This window comes from Hermetia illucens, chromosome 7, assembly GCF_905115235.1.
Source record: "Hermetia illucens chromosome 7, iHerIll2.2.curated.20191125, whole genome shotgun sequence".
Lineage (NCBI taxonomy): Eukaryota > Metazoa > Arthropoda > Insecta > Diptera > Stratiomyidae > Hermetia > Hermetia illucens.
The window spans coordinates 3,162,362-3,181,129 of record NC_051855.1 but is presented as its reverse complement, the minus strand read 5'-3'; the positions used below and the strand labels follow the sequence as shown (position 1 = coordinate 3,181,129).

The 18,768-nt window shown below is 43.3% G+C and overlaps 1 protein-coding gene across 5 annotated transcripts in view; it reads left to right on the top strand.

Moving 5' to 3' along the window:
- LOC119660774 (calcium/calmodulin-dependent protein kinase type 1) overlaps positions 1-18,768 on the top strand; it is a 396,728-nt gene that overhangs the window by 342,600 nt on the left and 35,360 nt on the right. For all 5 annotated transcript variants that reach the window (XM_038069548.1, XM_038069544.1, XM_038069545.1 and 2 more), the window contains one exon: positions 85-211. In XM_038069548.1, coding sequence (XP_037925476.1) covers positions 85-211 — 127 coding nt within the window. The remainder of the gene's footprint in view (positions 1-84; positions 212-18,768) is intronic.

Genomic DNA, 18,768 nt, shown 5'->3' with positions numbered 1-18,768 from the left:
TACAGCAATATTTGGCACTGCCTTTTCCAGTTTCTAATGTTTTGTATTTTTTTATTTGTTTTTTTTTTAATCCAACGCCTACAGGAGAGTTTGAATTCGATTCACCATATTGGGACGAAATTAGTGATTCAGCTAAGGATTTCATCCAAAATTTAATGTGTGTCAGTGTGGAGAAAAGATATACGTGTAAACAAGCATTAGCGCATCCATGGTAAGTACTCATTTAAGGAATATAAAGCTAAGTTCAAAACTGAGTCAATGTTTACAAAATTGCAACTTTTGACATTCTCTTCTTTTCTATACGGATGAAAAATAGTGAATAAATATAAAATAGTGTATACACTATAGGTTCTATTTCCTTCAGCCTTTTCAAGATAAAAATATATTCGGCTATTAAGGTAGGTAGGTAGGTATCAGTGGCCGCTCCGAGGAGCCCAATTAGCGCTTTGGTGCGCCGTTTTGATGCCACAAACTCCTAAGACCGTGACTGTTGTTATAGGAAGAGGGAAGCGGAGTCCAGCTGGCTCGGATCTTCAGAGCCAGCCCGTAGCATTCACGAAGGAAAGCAGCTCTCCGACCCTGTAACTAGAAATCTCACTGAGGTCCCCAAAGAATGGTTTACCCAGTGTCCGCAGCCTGACTCGAGCCAGAGCCGGGCAATCGCAGAGAAAGTGCATGAGGGTTTCCCTTCCTTCTCCGCAGCTTCGGCAATGCGAGTTGTAGGGTAAGCCGAGCCTAGCGGCATGGTCCCCTATGGGCCAGTGCCCCGTGCAGACCGCCGTAATCTTGAATGCATTTGCACGCGTCTGGCACAGGAGCTCTCGTGATCGGGCTATGTTATAAGCGGGCCAAATTCTCCTTGATTTGGCACAGCTTGTAAGCCTTCGCCATCTCAGGCCCGCGGCTGCTAGGTAGTGCGAGTAGACTCGGCCCCCGACAGCCGCCAGCGGAACACCGACTGTGTTCCCCGAGGGACTGCCAAGAGCAGAGCCTTGCCTGGCCAATCCGTCAGCCCGCTCATTCCCTTCTATGTTCCTATGCCCGGGAACCCAGAGGAGAGTGACCTTGAGCGTCTCGCCCAGACGGTTAAGCGCGTCTCTGCACTGCCCCACTAGTCGGGAAGATGTCGTCGTTGAGTACAAGGCCTTGATGGCCGCTTGGCTGTCGGTCAGAATGGCTATGTTACGCTTGGGGCTCGAATCACGCTCCAGCCATCGACAGACTTCCAATATCGCCAGTACTTCCGCCTGGAATACACTGGTGAAACCTGGGAGACCATACGACTTGGATACACTGTGTGTATTCGAGAAAACCCCCGCGCCGACTCCATAGTCCATCTTTGATCCGTCCGTAAAGAATACCGTGTCATAGTCTTGCAACACGCCGCCGGTCTTCCACTTTGCCCTGGTTGGAAGGTCCACAGCAAACTTTCTCGTGAAGTTCAGCTTGCGTGTGACATAGTCCGTGGGGGATGCCCAGATTTCTCGAGGTATTTCATCTAGAATGTTGCTGTGGCCGTAGGACTTCGCTGCCCAGCATCCGGACTCACGTAGTCTGACGGCACTGCACGCTGCAACATATTTGATGTGGAGGTCAAGGGGGAGGAGATGCAGGAGTACATTGAGAGCATCTGCCGGGCAAGACTGCAGGGCCCCCGTAGCACCTGCACACGCGGTTCTTTGAATCCTATTAAGCTTCGTTCTATTGTATTTCTTCTTCAAAGCCTACCACCATACAATAGAGCCGTACGTCAGGATCGGACGCACTACAGCGGTGTACATCCAGAGAACCATCCTCGGCCGGAGACCTCATTTCTTTGCAAAGCTTCTCTTACAGGCATAGAAGGCTATACAGGTCTTCTAACCCTCAGTTCTATGTTCAACCTCCAATTTAGCTTAGGATCCAGGATTACACCCAGATACTTCACATTAGAGGAAAGAACCAATCTTTGTTCATTCAGCCGTGGTAGATGGAATTCAGGTATCCTTGTCTTGGTAGTGAATAGCATCAGTTGCGTTTTGGTTGGGTTTATGCTGAGTCCGCATCTTGCGGCCCACAGGCACATCTTTCGCAACGCTCCTTGCATGATGTCGCTCATAATGGACAGAAACATCCCTGATACTAATATCATCAAGTCGTCGGCATACGCCACCACCTTCACCCCGCTGCTGTCTAATGTACGTAAAATTTTGTCCATTACTATTAACCAGAGCACAGGTGAGATAGCACCACCCTGGGGCGTGCCTCTGTTGGCTATTAAACTGTACTAGATTTTTATTTTTTATTCAGTAAAATTTTTTTTGTTTATTTCATTACTATATTCCGAAAATTATAATGAAATCCCCACCGGAGAAGGTTAAAACAAGAGTCAAGCAGTTGCTGAACAATGGGAAATCTACCCGCCAAGTTAGCCAAGGATACGGAGTTAGTAAATCGACCGAGGCTAAAAAAAAGTGCAAAACTGTTGGGGACAATCTAGGTGGTAGACCTAGGAAACTTTCAGACCAGGATGAACAAGCCTTGGGTAGATAATGTGTTATCTGCAAAAGCCGCCAAGGAGATCTGCAGAGTTGCGGGTAAAACAATAAGCAAGTAATGAGCTCGCCGCTCCTTGAAGCGTATGAGTATGGAAGCCATAGAAAAGAAGAAATAAGCTTAACTTTCTGCGATTTCGCTCGGTATTGGAGTTCGTACGCTTCACGCCCGCCATCACTCACAGCGGTCAATAAAGAATTCCATCTCTTCCTTTCCACGGCTCCGCAGTCAGTCAGATCTTATGACTCTACTTCGGGACAATGCAGACGACCTGCATAGCATCCGTGAAAAGAGCATTTTCGATGGCAACCCAATGCCCATCGATATTCTCAGGCATGTTATTCACTATATCTGCCCTCTGATCAGCGAGATAGCTCTCCCAGCGATAGCTGGATCATACAAGCGGTCGATGTTCGACTTATCGGGTCGCAGCGCTTCAATCCTCCGAGAAGGGGTGGACGCAACACGTAAGCGACCATTAGATGATTATCCCTTTCGAATCGTATGGTGTCAGTCAGTTGAAACTCAACTGAACTTATCGCAAGTTCTGTCTTCGAATAACGTGCCACTAATGATGAAGTGGTAGAAGTTGCAGAAATCCGCAAACCTCCTATCATCTTCGTAACAGTCGCCAAGACGCGCTTTGGCATTCAGATCTGGATCAGAATGTCACCTTTAGAAAGCCTCCTCTGAACTCCACTAAATCGGAAGTCATCTTTGGTGCATAGCACTGCCCAAATCTGATGCTCCCTTATCTCCTCCGGAATCTTGCAGTTAAAAGTCAATCAGAAACTAACTCCCAGATCAAGAGAGAGCACCTTGCGGTGGCAACCAGATGCAACCCGACACGGGATTCGCGTCTTCTACCCCTCGGCTTTCCAGAGTGCATAAGGATATTGCCATCAGTGTGGCAAGAAAGAAAGTGGTACTATCCAGAATCCCAATATCTTACTGTGCTTAGGTCCAGAATGTTCATCTTATATCGTTAGCGCATTGATAAATTGGTCTAACGCATCTTTATGTATTACCCCATGCATTACAGACAGACATTGAATCGATTTTAATAAGGTTTTGTGACAGGATTACGTTTCAACATGATAGAGACCCAAAACACATGACCAAACAAATGCAAGAGTGGTTCAGAAGACATTTTTTGATCCGGCCTGCACAAAACCCAGACCTTAACCCAATAGAAAATCTCTGGGCCTACCTAAAAAGTCTTTTACAGAGAATACAGTTCACCGCCATCTTTTTAAGGTTTAACACAAAACCTTATTAAAATCGGTTTACTGTCTGTCTGTCTGTCTGTCTGTCTGTCTGTTTGTCCGTCACACGCATTTTTCTCGGAGACGGTTATAGCAATTGGCACCAAATTTGGTAGAAAGGTGGGAACTGTGAACGCTCACGCATATAGTGAGTTACATCCTTTTATGATTAATTTAAGGGGGGTCCCCATACATGCAAAAGGGGGATGTAAATTTTTTTTTCATCAAATATAGTCATGTGGGGTATCAAATTAAAGCTCTCAGTTAGTACTTTTCGAAGCCGGTGTTAGTTTTGACATTTGTTGAAAAGGTGGGGCGTGCGGGGGGTTGAAAGTGGTCATTTTTTTAACGAACCCATTCTCCGAAACTACCCAACCGAAAAATTTGAAAAAAATCAGGGGGCTGCCACTATATGGTGCCTAGGCTCCGAAATACCCTCCATACCGATACCTGTTAAAATAAAGTTAATAATAGTACATTACTAGATTTTTTATTAATTGACAGGAAAACCCCCCTTAAGTTCACTCTGGAATCATGAAATTTTGCAGCAATGTAGAGCATAATCCTGCCAAATTTGGTGAAAATCACACTATTAATAACAAAGTTATACTAGGTCAAAACTGTCGTTCTCTGCAAATTCAAGACTATGAATGTAAATATTACTTGAAAGTGGAAATTTTTACATAATATATGTATATTTTACGTGCTACATGCTAATGAGACAAATGCACACTCAAATCTCTTTAGAAAGGAAATACACAAAACCTTTCATACCTGAAGCGCTGAGCTTCCGGATTCCCGACTTGTTTAGTCATTGTTTGGGAAGCAGTGCAAGAACAATGGAAACAAATTCCAGTAAGCTATTGCCAAACCCTTTCAGAAAGTGTTCCCAATCTGTCTTTATTTTTTCGCCTCGGTATAGGGTAAAAAATTGTTCTCAAAAGAAGCCCCCTTTTCATTAGCGTATACAACGCCTTAAACGCTTAAACCATTCGTCGATCGATTTGCGCAGTCCTTCGGATTGAAATTTCCGCACGGCTGTGACGATAGCTCTTCTTGACGAATAGCTTAGGCTTACAGACCATCGCTCCCTCCAAATCGGCCCAGAACTGGCATTCAAGGAATTGAAATTCACTGTGTAATTAAATCAGATACATTCTCGGCCAACCACTCCTGGTTTTTTTACTTGAAGGGCAATAACCGAGACTTGTTGAAAATATCCAATAGTTAAAAAGGTATCCAGAGAAATCGAACTACTGTGCCCAACATATCCCGATAGACCACGCATTCGAATTTTTCGACACTCCAGCACCAAACGTTTTTTCAATCTATTGGTTAATAAATGGCTGACGTGTTCCTTTTCACTAACAGAACTTATGACTACACTAAGTACATACATTTGTATAATCGATCAATTTAAAGTACTACACGTAGCCCGCTTTGTGTGTGCGTGTTGGAAAATTGAGTGAAATTATGCCCGAAACTCCCAATGTGGATGTGTAAATGAAAATCCAGTGCTCTGATGACCCTTGCAACCTTTTTGTCGTCGCTGTCGGTTTTTGATAATGTGCCCGAACACCCTTCAAGATTTTCCAAGGAATTTGCAGTTATCTACTATTCTATGTCATATATTTCTAGGGTAATCCATTCGTCGGTCATCTTGTGATCGCGGAGTCCATTGCATGACACAACCCGCAATAGATTTGTGGCCATTTTTCAATATGTGACCTACCCATAACCATTTTTGCTTTCTGATCAACACCAATTCTGGGCAGTATGCCGACCAAATCATTTTTAAAGACTTAATTTTAAAACAAAACCTTATTAAAATCGGTTTACTGTCTGTCTGTCACACACATTTTTCTCGGAAACGGTTGTAGCTATTATTGGATGGGTTGTCCAGTTTCCGTCGTTTGTGAACCAAAGGAAGTTTCAAAATTTTCAGGTTGCTAGCGCACAAATTTCGACCTCTTCTAATTGGTTTTTACTACAAGCAAGGGATTTTCTTAAACTCCAGGAGCCTCTAATCTAGGCGTGCACTCCAAATCTCGAAAAATAAAACCAAACAGGCGTGGAACCCTGCCGGGAATTAAATTGAGAAACAAAAGCTAAGTTTGGAGCCCGAGTTATTATTGTCCATTGTTTCATTTTTTTTTGTAAAACAAAACCTTATTAAAATTAGTTCAATGGCTTTATGCCTATCTGTTTGTCTGTCATACGCACTTTTCTAAGGAACGACTCTAGCGATTGACACAATAATTGGTGAGAAGGTGGGAACTGCCACACATGTAGTAAGTTATATCTTTCTACGTTGAGTTCAAGAGGGGGTCCTCATACATTCACAAGGGAGTGTAGTTTAAGTTTTAAGTTTTTTATTTACCATAGTGTCTTACTTCTAATACAGTATTAATTACTTTCTAGCTTAGATATTAAGCTTAACTAACTTAACTTTATTTCAATGGGTGGCTATTACAATTGTTTGGCCTACCCGACCTTCTGTGTAAATTATTACTTTACTTGTATTAATTTTAATACATATATCTTCACAATTATTTGTATTCAACTGAACTATTTAAAAGACTGCGCTTGCACTAAAAGCGCCAGAAGGCATTACTTACTTACTTAAAATACTTAAAACTAACTAAGTCTAAACTTAATCTAACTTAATCTAACAATAAATACTTAACCTACTATTACAATAGCACATTACATATCTTGTGCTTAACCTCGATGTACCCCTACCAGGCAGGGAGAATCATATAGGGAAAGGATGGCGGGTTTAAGAGCTTCGCTCACTATTTGGCAGGGCCTTAGGAAGTTGGCCAATGGGAAGTTGCTACCCTGTTGGCAGAGTTGCCGGATTAGTGGATTTGGATGGTTCTCCGTTCTTTCGAAGAACCGTTCCACCAAGTTGAGAACGAATTCTCGAAGAGGTTGTACCTTGGCGCGCCGATATACTTCGGCGTTTTTTCCAACCTTCTTGGTTTTCCAATTATAGGAAAGACCAGTGCAGTATCTTAATATCCGGCGTTCGAATGCCTCACATTTGGACATGGTTCGGGTGGAGCAAGTGATCCACGTGGGCGCTCCATAGCAGATAATGGCTCTGATCAGGGTCTTGTAGAGAGTCAGTTTGGCCTTGGTGCTGAGTCCTACCTTCTTTCGAAGAAGAAAGTAGATCCTACTGAATGCACCGCGTGCCTTACCGATCGCGAGCTCAAGATGTGTCTTGAACTTAAGGAGTTCGTGAAGTTTAACTCCTAAGTACTTGATGGTCTGGGAATTGCTCACTATAGTGTTTCCGATCTTCATTTTCAAGCGTTTAGCTTTTCTATGGATTCCTCTAGAACCTAAGTATCTAGCTTTCCTCCGGAAGGTGCAGAATTGCGTTTTGGCCTCATTAATCTTAATGCCCCATGCCAGGTAATATTTGCCAAGGTCTTTCAAATATCTCTCGACCGCTTTGGCTGCCCTGTTGGGGTGGAGGCTTGAAGCGAAGATGAGAGTATCATCGGCATATTGAATGAGTTCGGTGCCGGTCTCAGGAGTTGGGACGTCAGCCGTGAAGGTATTATAAAAGGTGGGTCCAGAAATGGATCCTTGCGGTACTCCCGATGTTACCGACAAGAGATCGGAGAATTCATTCCCCACACTGACGTAGAAATATCTATTTTCGAAGAAGCTTAGTGCAATTCTAATGATCGGAATTGGGAACTCAAGATCTATCAGTTTGTAGATTAGTCCGTTTACCCATACGGAGTCAAAGGCCTTTTCTAAGTCTAATGCACATGCTACGGTCGGTTTATTATTGACGTTAAGTCTTGCTACGACGGTGTCGTGAAGGTAGCTAAGTGCATGTTGAGTTCCGTGCTTGCTGCGGAACCCGAACTGATGGTTCGGTATAATCTCTTTGAGGTTGCAATATTGGACTAGCCCGATTGTCCATGCTCTCTCAAAGAGTTTGCCTAAATTGGATAGTAATGAAACGGGTCTAAAGTTGTTAGGCTCAGTAGAGAAGCCTTTTTTCCGGATCGCAATTATTTTAGCTACTTTCCAGGTGGTGGGAAAATAGCCATTATTTATGCAGTTATTAAATACTGCCAGCAAAAATTTGATGGAGACTCGGGGAAGTTGCCTAATTACGTAATTAGGAATTTCGTCAGGTCCGGCTGATTTTTTACCGTTTAGGTTTGAGGTCAAGGCGGTGAGTTGTGATAAACTCAGGAATTGTTGCGAATCCGTTGGTTTTACCGAGGAGTTCGTTTGGGAGAATGTGACTAATCTATTTGAATGCCTAGAGACAAAGTCGGCGATAGTTGTTTCAACCATCGACACTATTGCCGGGTTACTTTGAGGCGGAGGGGTATTGAGCTGAGACTCAAATGATTCCGCAAGGACTTGCGCCTTTCTAGCGTCTCCGCAGATTGGTTCCTTGTTCCTGGTAAGAACGAAATTACGGGACTTATTTTTCCCCGCTAGCCTATTTATATGTTGAAACATATCTGGCCCGGGCTTAATATCTGCGAGATTACGGGTTAATTCTTTATTGTGGAATTGCGCCACCATTTCCCGGATAATTGTACTCAGGCAATTAATCCGGGAGAGCAATGCTTTGTATTCAGCATTAACTGTATTTCCATTTTTATGGAAGTTGCGCTTGAGGTTCCTGCGCCAAATCTGTCTGACCTTCATATGTAGCATGATGTCATGCGGGAGTTTGTTGTATACAAACTCATCGACTTTGATAAGCCTGGTATTTCTGCGTGTAGCAGTATTGATGGCGTCCGTGGCCAAAATGATTGCTTCGTCGATTTCTTTGTCCGACAGATTGCGATCTGTAGCGAGTTTCTTCAAGTTCAGCCTTGGTGCTAAATCTGACTTGAATTTGTCCCAATCAGTGTGGGCGAATGACCTGATGGTTATCTTAACTCGCTTCTGCAGTTGTGAAGTTGAGGCCATTTTGAGTTCAACTCCAAAATGGTCGGACATACCTGGCAACGTTTTACAGGAAGTTACCTGAAAACTTTGCTTGGTTTCATCAGACAGCAGGAAGAAGTCAATGATGGATTGACTAGCGGGTCTTGTCGGCGAATCTGGCGAGACCACCTCAAGGTTGGCTGGCGTGAAAGGGTCGTGGATCCAGTTATACAGGGTTTTTCCATTTAAATTTTCTGCCTTATCGCCCCAGGATTTGTGCCGTGAGTTAAAGTCGCCACCGAAGATAAGATATTTTGATTTTAACTGGAGATCGCCCAAGACTTAAGTCATGGCCCAGTTGCTCACTTGGGGAATTGTATTTGAAATAAACGGAAACTACCAAAATCCGTTTATTATCGGTAGTTTTAAGTATTGCCGCTGCAGCGGAACAGACTAGTAAGCCCTCGATGACGACTTCTTCAAAATGGTAGTCTTTTTTGAAAAAAAGGGCAGCGCCCGTGTTGCTGTTATGCCAAATAGTGGTATATCCGGTAAAATTGACATTATGTCTGTGGTTTAGGTGGGTCTCCGAAACGCAAAATATGTCTGCTTTCAGAGTATCAACCAACGCTTGGGCAGTGGCACGTTGGGCGTGTGAGACCAGGGACGCAGAGTTAAATGTAACTATTTAACTCTATAAGTTCATCAGTAGTTGGATTGCGGCAATCTGCCGCTGCTCATTCGTTTGGGCGGAAGCGAGGCTATCGACCAAGTTCTTGAAGGCCAGTTTGTTGCCTTGTGGAGCTTGAGGTGCAGCTCTAGGAAGAGTATTCCTAGCTGCTTGGGCGTATGATACACCTGGCCGGGACAAGCTTTGTGACATCTGTGTCATCGTTTGCTTGGTCCTCGCCGTTTCTGCATTTTTTCGGGCCCTGCCAGCTTCCCTTCTGGCAACCATATCTTTGTATGCTGGGCATCCGCGGTAGTTGGCAGGATGTCCGGTCTGGCCGCAATTGCAGCAATGCGGCGCCTCCGCCGATGGTGTGGGGCATTCCCCGCGGACGTGTTTTTTTGCGCACTTCACGCACCTGTGCACAATGGAGCAGTTAGGGGCAATGTGGCCGAAGTTCTGGCAGTTGTAGTACTGCACTTCTTCAATTGGCTTGACTTTCTCAAGCGAAATCTTCTGGTGAAGTATATATTTAATTTTTTGTACTTCACTGAGCTTTTGGGAGGGCTCGAAGGTGGCTATGAAAAGTCCCGATTGTGACCTCATCGGGAGTGCCGGGTTCTGGCTGTGCAGAAGCTTATCTGCGCGCGTAATTAAGTAATCGGGTAATCTTCATTGAGTTCCCGCAATATGTCTGCTGGATCTGTCTCCCTGTGGAGACCGCGAATAACCAGCGACTTGGTTCTAAGGGTCGGTGGGGTGCTGGTGGTGGCGTGAAGCCCTTTCTCTCTTATGAGAGCGAAAATTTCAGGATGGTCTTCTACCGTCTCGGCGAAGATGAGGGTCTTGTCAGCCCTCGTGTTCTTCAGGGTTGCTTTCAACCCTTTCTCTTTAATGAGTCGTAGGAACTGCGGTACATTTAGCCTGTACCCAGTTATCGGTGGAATTTTGGGTTTCTTAGGGGTGGCTGCTTGGGGAGAGGATTTTGGGGTGGTTGGTGGGGCACTAACAATGGTGGCACTAACCTTAGTCCTATTCGCTGCCTTTTTTTTCCGGACGACGAAGTTGAAGGGGTCTCCTTCCTCCTCCTCGATGATTATCTCCGGGCACATGCCGTCATCTTCCTCGCTTTGCTGCTGCTGTCGTTGCTGCTGCTGCTGCTGTTGCCGCTGCTGCTTCCTCTGCTCCTGCTGTTGTTGCCGCTGCTGTACAATTAACTGCTGCTGTTGCTCCTGCTGATGTTGGACCGGCTGCTTCGCGGCCATGTTAGCTGCTTTTAACTCAGCCATCTGCTGCTGCAGCTCCTTGATAAATGCCAACTGGCACTCCAACTGTTGGGCCATGTCGGCCTTTTCGTGCTCCAGCTCTGCTATTCTCATAAGGAGGCTCGAGTTCCCCTCCACCATCGTTGCAGGGCCCGTTGTTCCCTCCTCTTCAGACGAAATTTCGTCCGGCAGAATCGATTTCGTTCTCTTGGCGGACATCCTGTCCCCAAGCCCGTCCTGCGTGGCTTCCTCCTGTACTTCACTGAAAAGATAAAAAACGTGACTAGTAAATTTATCACTTGGCTATGCAGTGTCTCAATAATCTTGAGCTGCACTGTATAACGAAACAGAACGATACTTCCTTGAGTATCTGCTTCTCCCTGCAGTTGTATTCTTCTCTGTTCGTCTTGTCCCGCACTACCAGAACTATCACCACTCACTATCAATTTTCAGAATTAATTTTCTGTAGCGCCGAAGTCTGTTCACTTCGATGGCTCGGAGTGAACTCTGCAAGGGAGTGTAACATTTGTTTTTACCGAATGTAGTTATACTGGGTGTGAAACGAATGGTTAGTATTTTCTGAAGCCAGTCGCGGGGCGTAGAAAGTGATGATTTCTTCCACGGACTCATTATCAGAAACTACCCAACCAAAATTTTGAAAATAAATCATGAAGCTGCCCCTATACGGTGTCCAAGTCTCAAAATACTCTCCATATAGATGTTCACTCAAATTAAGTTAATAATAGTATATTACTATGTTTTTGGGAAAATTGACTAAAAACCTAGTTTATCCTAGAGGTACAAATTTTTTTAGGAATATACACTATAATATCCCCAAGTTTGATCCAAATCATACTATTTATTATTAATAAAATGACTCTCAAAGTTGTCAAAGTTGTCTTTTCCGTGCAAATTTACTGCAACCTGAAATACTAAATATCAATATCACAAGACTGAGTAGCTTTACTTACTGAATATACGTATATAGGTGCATATGGGATATTTCTGCACTCAAACATACTTATAGAAGAAACAAACAAAACCTTTCATACCTGAAACGGCCAGCATCCGATTTGTTATGTTAATGGTTAGAACGCCAAGCTGTCACAATGAGAAGTCATGGTTCAAATCTCATTGTTGGCATAGCGCTATCATGACTGTCGAATATCAATTGACTCATCAGTGAATAAGTACCTCCTTCAAATCAGGGCAGAAATCAAGGTCAAACACAATGTTAACCGAATTCTTTCCTACTTTGTATCGTAGTCCTGTAGCGTACCGTTATAGTTTTCAATGAAATGCTCTAACACACTCCAACGTCCAGATCCAATTGGATTATTACGCCAACGATTATTATTATTATTAATTAATGCAGGGCCAACTTTGGACGCCCTTTGAAATTCGAGAATCATATCTTTCTTTTATGAAATTTGGTAACTAGAAGAGAGCCATCATTGGGTACGGCCAAATTCTGCACTTAGCTGCGACTCCCGTTTTTCTGCCAAATGCAGACAATCAACCATTTCCCCCTACAGGCAAGATCAAAGACCTTACCGAAAGTTACAAACAAGTCGGGAAACCGGAGTTTAAAGCTGGTACGAAAGGCTTTGTTTTTTAAGGTTTTGTGTAAAACAAAACCTTATTAAAATCGATTCAATGTCTGTCTATCACACGCATTTTTCTCCAAAACGGCTAAACCGATCCGAACGAAATTTGGTGGACAGATGGGAGTTATGTTTAAAGGGGAGTTTAAAGGGGGGCTCCTCATACATGTAAAGGGCGGATTCAAAAATTTTTTTCACCGGATATAGTTGTGTAGGGTATCAAATGAAAAGTCTCAATTTGTACTTTCCGAAACTGACATTAGTTTTGGCATAAATTGCAAAGTGCGTGAGTAAGGAGTCAAAATGTACGCACTTGAAGTGAGACAGGACTCATTTTCGGAAACTACCCAACCTAAAAATCCGAAAAAACGGTGGTGCGCCTAGATGAAATCTAGGCCTCAAAATATGTCCCATTCCGATATCTGCTCAAATAAACTTACTAATAGTATATTACTACTTTTTAGAAATTTACTGAAAAAAAACCCTTAAATTCATCCTAGGACTTCCGAATTTTGTACCAGCATAGAGGACAATATTTCGTATATACGGGCTAAATTTCGTAGAAATCTGGCGATTAACGCCAAAGTTATAGCAGTTCAAACTTAGCAATTTCGCGCGAATTTACTGCTTCCAAAGCCATGCAAATCAGATGCTAACGTCATAATTACCCGGAATAATTGACATTCGCGTGAAATATTAAAGTCGCATGAGAATCCATTTATCTGCAGCTCTTTTTAAGGTTTTGTATAAAACACTTATGTGAAATCTAATCTTCGAGAGATGTTCCATTCCGGTATCTGCTCAAATAAATTTACTAATAGTATATTATCAACTTTTAGAAATTGACTAAAGAACTCCCCCTAAGTTTATCCTAGGTGTACCCCACCGACATAGAGGACAATCTCGTGCATACACACGCCAAGTTCCATGAAAATCCAACTATTAGTGTCAAAATTATAGAAGTTCAAACTTATCAATTTCGTGCTAATTAACAGCATCCTAAGCCATACAAATAAGATGCTGACGTCATAATTAACGAGAATAATTGAAATTCGAGTGAAATATTAAAATTCCATTCAAGGAGAATCTAATTCTCCCTAGCCCTTTTTAAGGTTTTGTGTGAACACAAAACCTTATTAAAATCGGTTTACTGTCTGTCTGTCTTTTTTTCTTTTGAGGAGGTGGAAATCTTCAAAAGACACTGGCCTGGACACGCCAGCGTGTGGGATTCTTACCCACTAAAACCACCCCCGACTCCCTCCAAGCCCCGTGGAACCACCGTACGGTATTACATCACAGGGCGGAGTCAGCTCATTTTAACTTCGTCCCCTTTCGTCTCTACGCGGCGTACGTAACCGCGCTTTTCTGATCTCCTCTGCCTTTCGCAGTTTGCTCTGGATAGATACGACCATGGAATTGATCGCATCCCAGTCTTCCTGACATGTTAGCATTCTTCGCACCAGATTCTCTGGTACGAGCACCTCTCCTAGAGTCTCCTTTAGGTTCTTCCTTTCCTCCACAAACCTTGGAGAGTGGAAGAATACATACTCTGGGTCCTCTGGGACTCCATCGCAGTTTGGACAGTCGGGTGAGGTATCCAGTTTAAACCTGAACAGGTACTGGCGATATCCTCCATGCCCAGTGAGAAATTGAGTAAGATTATAATTAATCTCCCCGTGCCGTCTCTCCAACCACTCCTTGATGGCAGGGATGAGCCTGTGTGTCCACCGACCCTTCCCCTTTGCCATCTATTTAGCGATCTCTCCCTTTCGGCGTTCTTCGTCTGCGCTAAAGGAGAGATAGACTTCGCATTATATATATTCGTTATCTCATCTGCCAAGATGTCAATGGGCATCATTCCAAAAATGACGAATGCTACATCATCTGAGACAGTCCTGAATGCCGAGCACACTCTGAGGGCTGTTCTTCTGTAGACTGAACTCAGTTTGTTACTGTTAAATGTAACCTGCAATGCCTTTCCCCAAACTGGAGCTGCATAGAGCAGGATCGAACTCACTACCCTAGTTATAAGCAACCTGGAAGCATGCCGTGGCCCTCCCACGTTCGGCATCATTCTTGCCAGGGCCACACTCGCAGTGGATGCTTTGTCATAGACATACTGCACGTGTGCCTTATAGCTAAGCTTCCCATCTATCATCACTCTCAGGTATTTGATCACAGGCTTAGAAGTGATGATATGATTCCCAACTTGAATACGGGCAAAATTTCTTTTACGACGCTTGGTGATAAGGACCGCTTCCGTTTTTTCCTCCGCAAGTGTCAGACCAGAACTCTCAAGCCAACTCTTAACAGCACTGATCGTTTCGCTGAGTATAACTCAGCATTTTCGAGATGCTTTGCGACAACAACCAGCGCTATATCATCGGCGTAGCCCACCACCGTGGCTTCCTCCGGAAGGGGAAGATTAAGAACATAGTTGTACATGATGTTCCACAGCAGTGGGCCCAGTACGGAGCCCTGTGGGACACTCGCGGAGACAACGTACTCTTGGGGTCCGTCATCGGTGTCATACCAAAGCCTCCGTTCTTGTAAATAGCTGTTGATAATAGATGCAAGATAAGCGGGAACACCAATCTTCGCCTGTCTGTCTGTCTGTCCGTCACAAGCATTTTTCTCGGAGACGGTTGTAGCGATTGACACCAAATTTGGTAGAAAGGTGGGAACTGTGAACGCTCACGCATACAGTGAATTACATCCTTTTACGTCGAATTTAAGGGGGGTCCCCATACATGTAAAAGGGGGGTGTAAACACTTTTTTCATCAAATATAGTCATGTGGGGTATCAAATTAAAGGTCTCGATTAGTACTTTCCAAAGCCGATCTTAGTTTTGACATTCGTTGGAAGGGTGGGGAGCGCGGGGGGTTGAAAATGATCACTTCTTTAAGGGGGCCATTCTCAGAAACTACTAAACCGAAAAATCTGGAAAAAATCAGGAGGCTGCGACTATATGGTGCCTGGGCTCCGAAATACCTTCCATGCCGATATCTGTTTAAATAACCCCCCTTAAGTTCATCCTAGTACCATGCAATTTTGCAGTGATATAGGCTATAATATAGAGCATGATCTTACCAAGTTTGTTGGAAATTGCACTATTACTAACAAAGTTATAACACCTCAAATTTGTTGCTTCTCTGAAAATTGAAGACTATGAATGTCAATATCACCCGAAACTGGATACTCTCACATAATATATGGATATATTACGTGCTACGTACTAAGAAATACACAAAACCTTTCGTACCTGAAGCGTCCAGCTTCCGGTTTCCTGACTTGTTTATATTTGATGTTGGTTAAATTGTTGGCATTTGCTAATAATATTAAACTCAGAGTGTGAAGCGTATGAGGTTGACCATTATCAACACAGGGCTTTCCATTAAGTGATTTATTTAAATCGGTTTCTAGAAAATAGAGGGCAATGGAATTTTTAGCTATATTACACGGAGCTGTCGTGCACTCGTCGCTCCTCACATCTTCTTCTTTTTCTTGAGGCTTTAGTTCACAAGCGGGGTCGGCTCGTCGTGATCGGTTTCGTCATTTTATTTTATCAAATGCCTGATCTGGATGTAATCGCGAGACCTTTAAATCCCCATCCAGCGTATCAAACCACCATTGTTTTGGCCGGCTTTTTGGTTGCTTACCATTGCTTTCGATCTTCTGACCAATACTGGTTGTTGTACACTCGTTAGCGTGAATTACGTGATGACACCATCGAAAACGCCTCTCTTGCAGTTTTTCCACGATCGGTGCAAACCCATATCGATCGCGGATATTCTTATTTCAGACGTAATCACAACGTGCCACGCCACCAGTGCAATGCAACATCTTCGTCACCATTACCGCAACACGCCGTTCATTGCCCTTTATAGTCGCTGATACGTCCATCACAAAGAACACCAGTTGGGGAATGCCACTTCATCCAGGTTGCATTAATGCGTGAAACAATTTCATTACGCAGTTCTCCATTGCCTGATAGCATTGACTCGAGAGCTGAGTTCTGGCAATGGCAGTAACCTGCCCTTCGAGATATTTATTATAAATCGCTCAGTACTGCCATTGCCAAGGCAGTAACCTGCCCTTCGAGATATTTAAATCGCTCAGTTTTGGCAATGCCAGTAACCTGCCCAGAACTGAGCGATTTCAATATCTCGGGTCAATGTTATAAGCCAATGGAGAACTACGTTATGCTCCTCACATAGGGAAACACAAAACCTTTTATACCTGAAGCGTCAAGCTTGCAGTTTCCAGACTTGTTTTCTTATGCAAGTATAATTAAATGCAGAACTGTCCCATTTGTACGTAGCCCGTAATGTATATGTATATTTATCATGTCAAACTACTCATTTTGATGTGACATTGACATTTAGCATTTTGGGTTATAGTAAATTTACACGGAAGATACAACTTTGAACTATTGTAACTTTAGCACTGATGATACTATTTTAATCCAGCTTGGGGATGTCATGCTTCATACTATAGCCTATATTACTGCAAATCTTTATAACTTTAGGGGAAAACTCAAGAGGATTTTCTAGTTAATTTCCCGAAAGCATAGCAATGTACTATTATTAACTTAATTTGAGTGGATATCGATATGGAGAGTACTTTTAGGCCTGAACACCCTATAAAGGCAGCTTAATGATTGTTTTCAAATTTTTGGATTTGGTAGTTTTTAAGAATGTGTTTGTTAAAGAAATGATCACCTTCCAGCCCCCCCCCCCCCCTTCCAACAAATATCAAAGCTAAAACTGGCTTCGAAAGTTACTAATCGAGACCTTTCATTAGATAAAAATAATTTACACCCTCCTTTTGCATGTATGAGGACCCTCACTTAGGCTCCACGTAGAAACCCACCAAATTTCGGGTCAATCGATTCAGCCGTTCCAGAGAAAAGTGCATGTGATTGTATTGATTTTAAACAAACAAAACCTTAAAAAGGGTCGCATTATTACAAATGCCGAGAAGCAAAATTAGGAGAACGATGTCGTTTCTATCCAGCAAACCAAAACTAATTTGGGAGAAGACTATTTTCGACAGGTATATTTTTGTAGAATATAGCATATGCAAAGCCCCACGTTGGGCGCCATTCGGTAAAAATGTTGATAAGTATTGCTGCACCCGTGAGGGTCAATTGCCACTTTCTGGCTTTGTGGGTAGTTCTGCCCTCGTGATTGACTCTACTCAGCCCGGTTGGTCCTTTTGGCCATCGCCAACACTTTTTGTAGTCGCTGTGCTTTAACCTTTGAGAGTAAGAAAAACCTTTAAGATGGAGGACTTTTTCTCAAGGTGATCCACCATTTGGTCAACGCAGGGCTTCGAAAAAAAATTATTTAAACACCAGCTGTCAAGGGTCAATTGTGCTTGGAAAGTCTTGTCAATTTAAAAAGCCAATATCTAAGAAAAAATCCGAATTGTGTGTGCGTTTTGTTCATGATCCCTGAACTGGTCTTACTTCCAAAAAGTATACGTGGTCACGCAAAAGGATTTCTATAATGTTTTGCATACATCACATAGCAGCGTCAATCAGGACGCGTGGTTCTCATCTTTTGAATATTATTCTGCGACGAACTTCTTTCCAAGGTATAAACGCTTTAACTAGCGGATCACGGCGCGCTTGCTTAACTCATTATGATTTTGGTAGTTATGGACAGTGTTTGGAAAGCCATTTATATCCCCATTGGCATCGCCAATCTCGAGTTGTTGCTTTAAACACTCATGGGCTGATGGATCATTTTGAAGACGCGCAGGCATATTTATGTCCTGCGATAACTTCTGTACATTTACCCATAGAAAAAAACTTTTCAAACGTGCATTAATTTCATCATTTCAATTTCAGACAAACCTTTTTCTGCATCAAACAAATATCCATGGCTGTCTCATACATCAGGCAGATTAATGTCTGAGTCGGCATCAGATGTCAGACAGACAAATGTCTGCATCGGACAAATTTCTTTTTCAGAGAAAATCTTTTTCTGCATCAGACCAATGTCGTGTGCGTGACATCAGCACACAATATCGATACTGGAGACGCTTATACGTGCGATGTTTTTTTTTTTTTTTCTTTTGGGGTAGGGTAGGTGAATGCGTTACGCGTTTACGTGATTACCAGCTCCTCCACCGGTCGAGCTCTATCTTCTTAACAAAGAGAAGGGCCCGAACGTAATGGGCAACACGGTTCCACCTGTCAGCAGTCCTCAGCATTTCTTCGACAATGTTGTCTGGAGAGAGATCCCCTGTATTTAAATAGAGCTGCTGACGAACCCCATCCCACCTTCCACAAGAAAAAAAAGTGTGGTGGGCGTCGTCCACAATTCCATTGCAAAACACACAATCCGGCGAACGCGCCTTTCCAATCTTGTGCAGGTAAGACTGAAAACCCACTTAAAAATTGGGTAAAGAAATAGTCAGTGTCACCATGCTTCCTATTCAGCCACGCACCTAAGTTGCCGATGAGCCGCGCAGTCCATCTGCCTCTAGTTTCATTTTGCCAAGA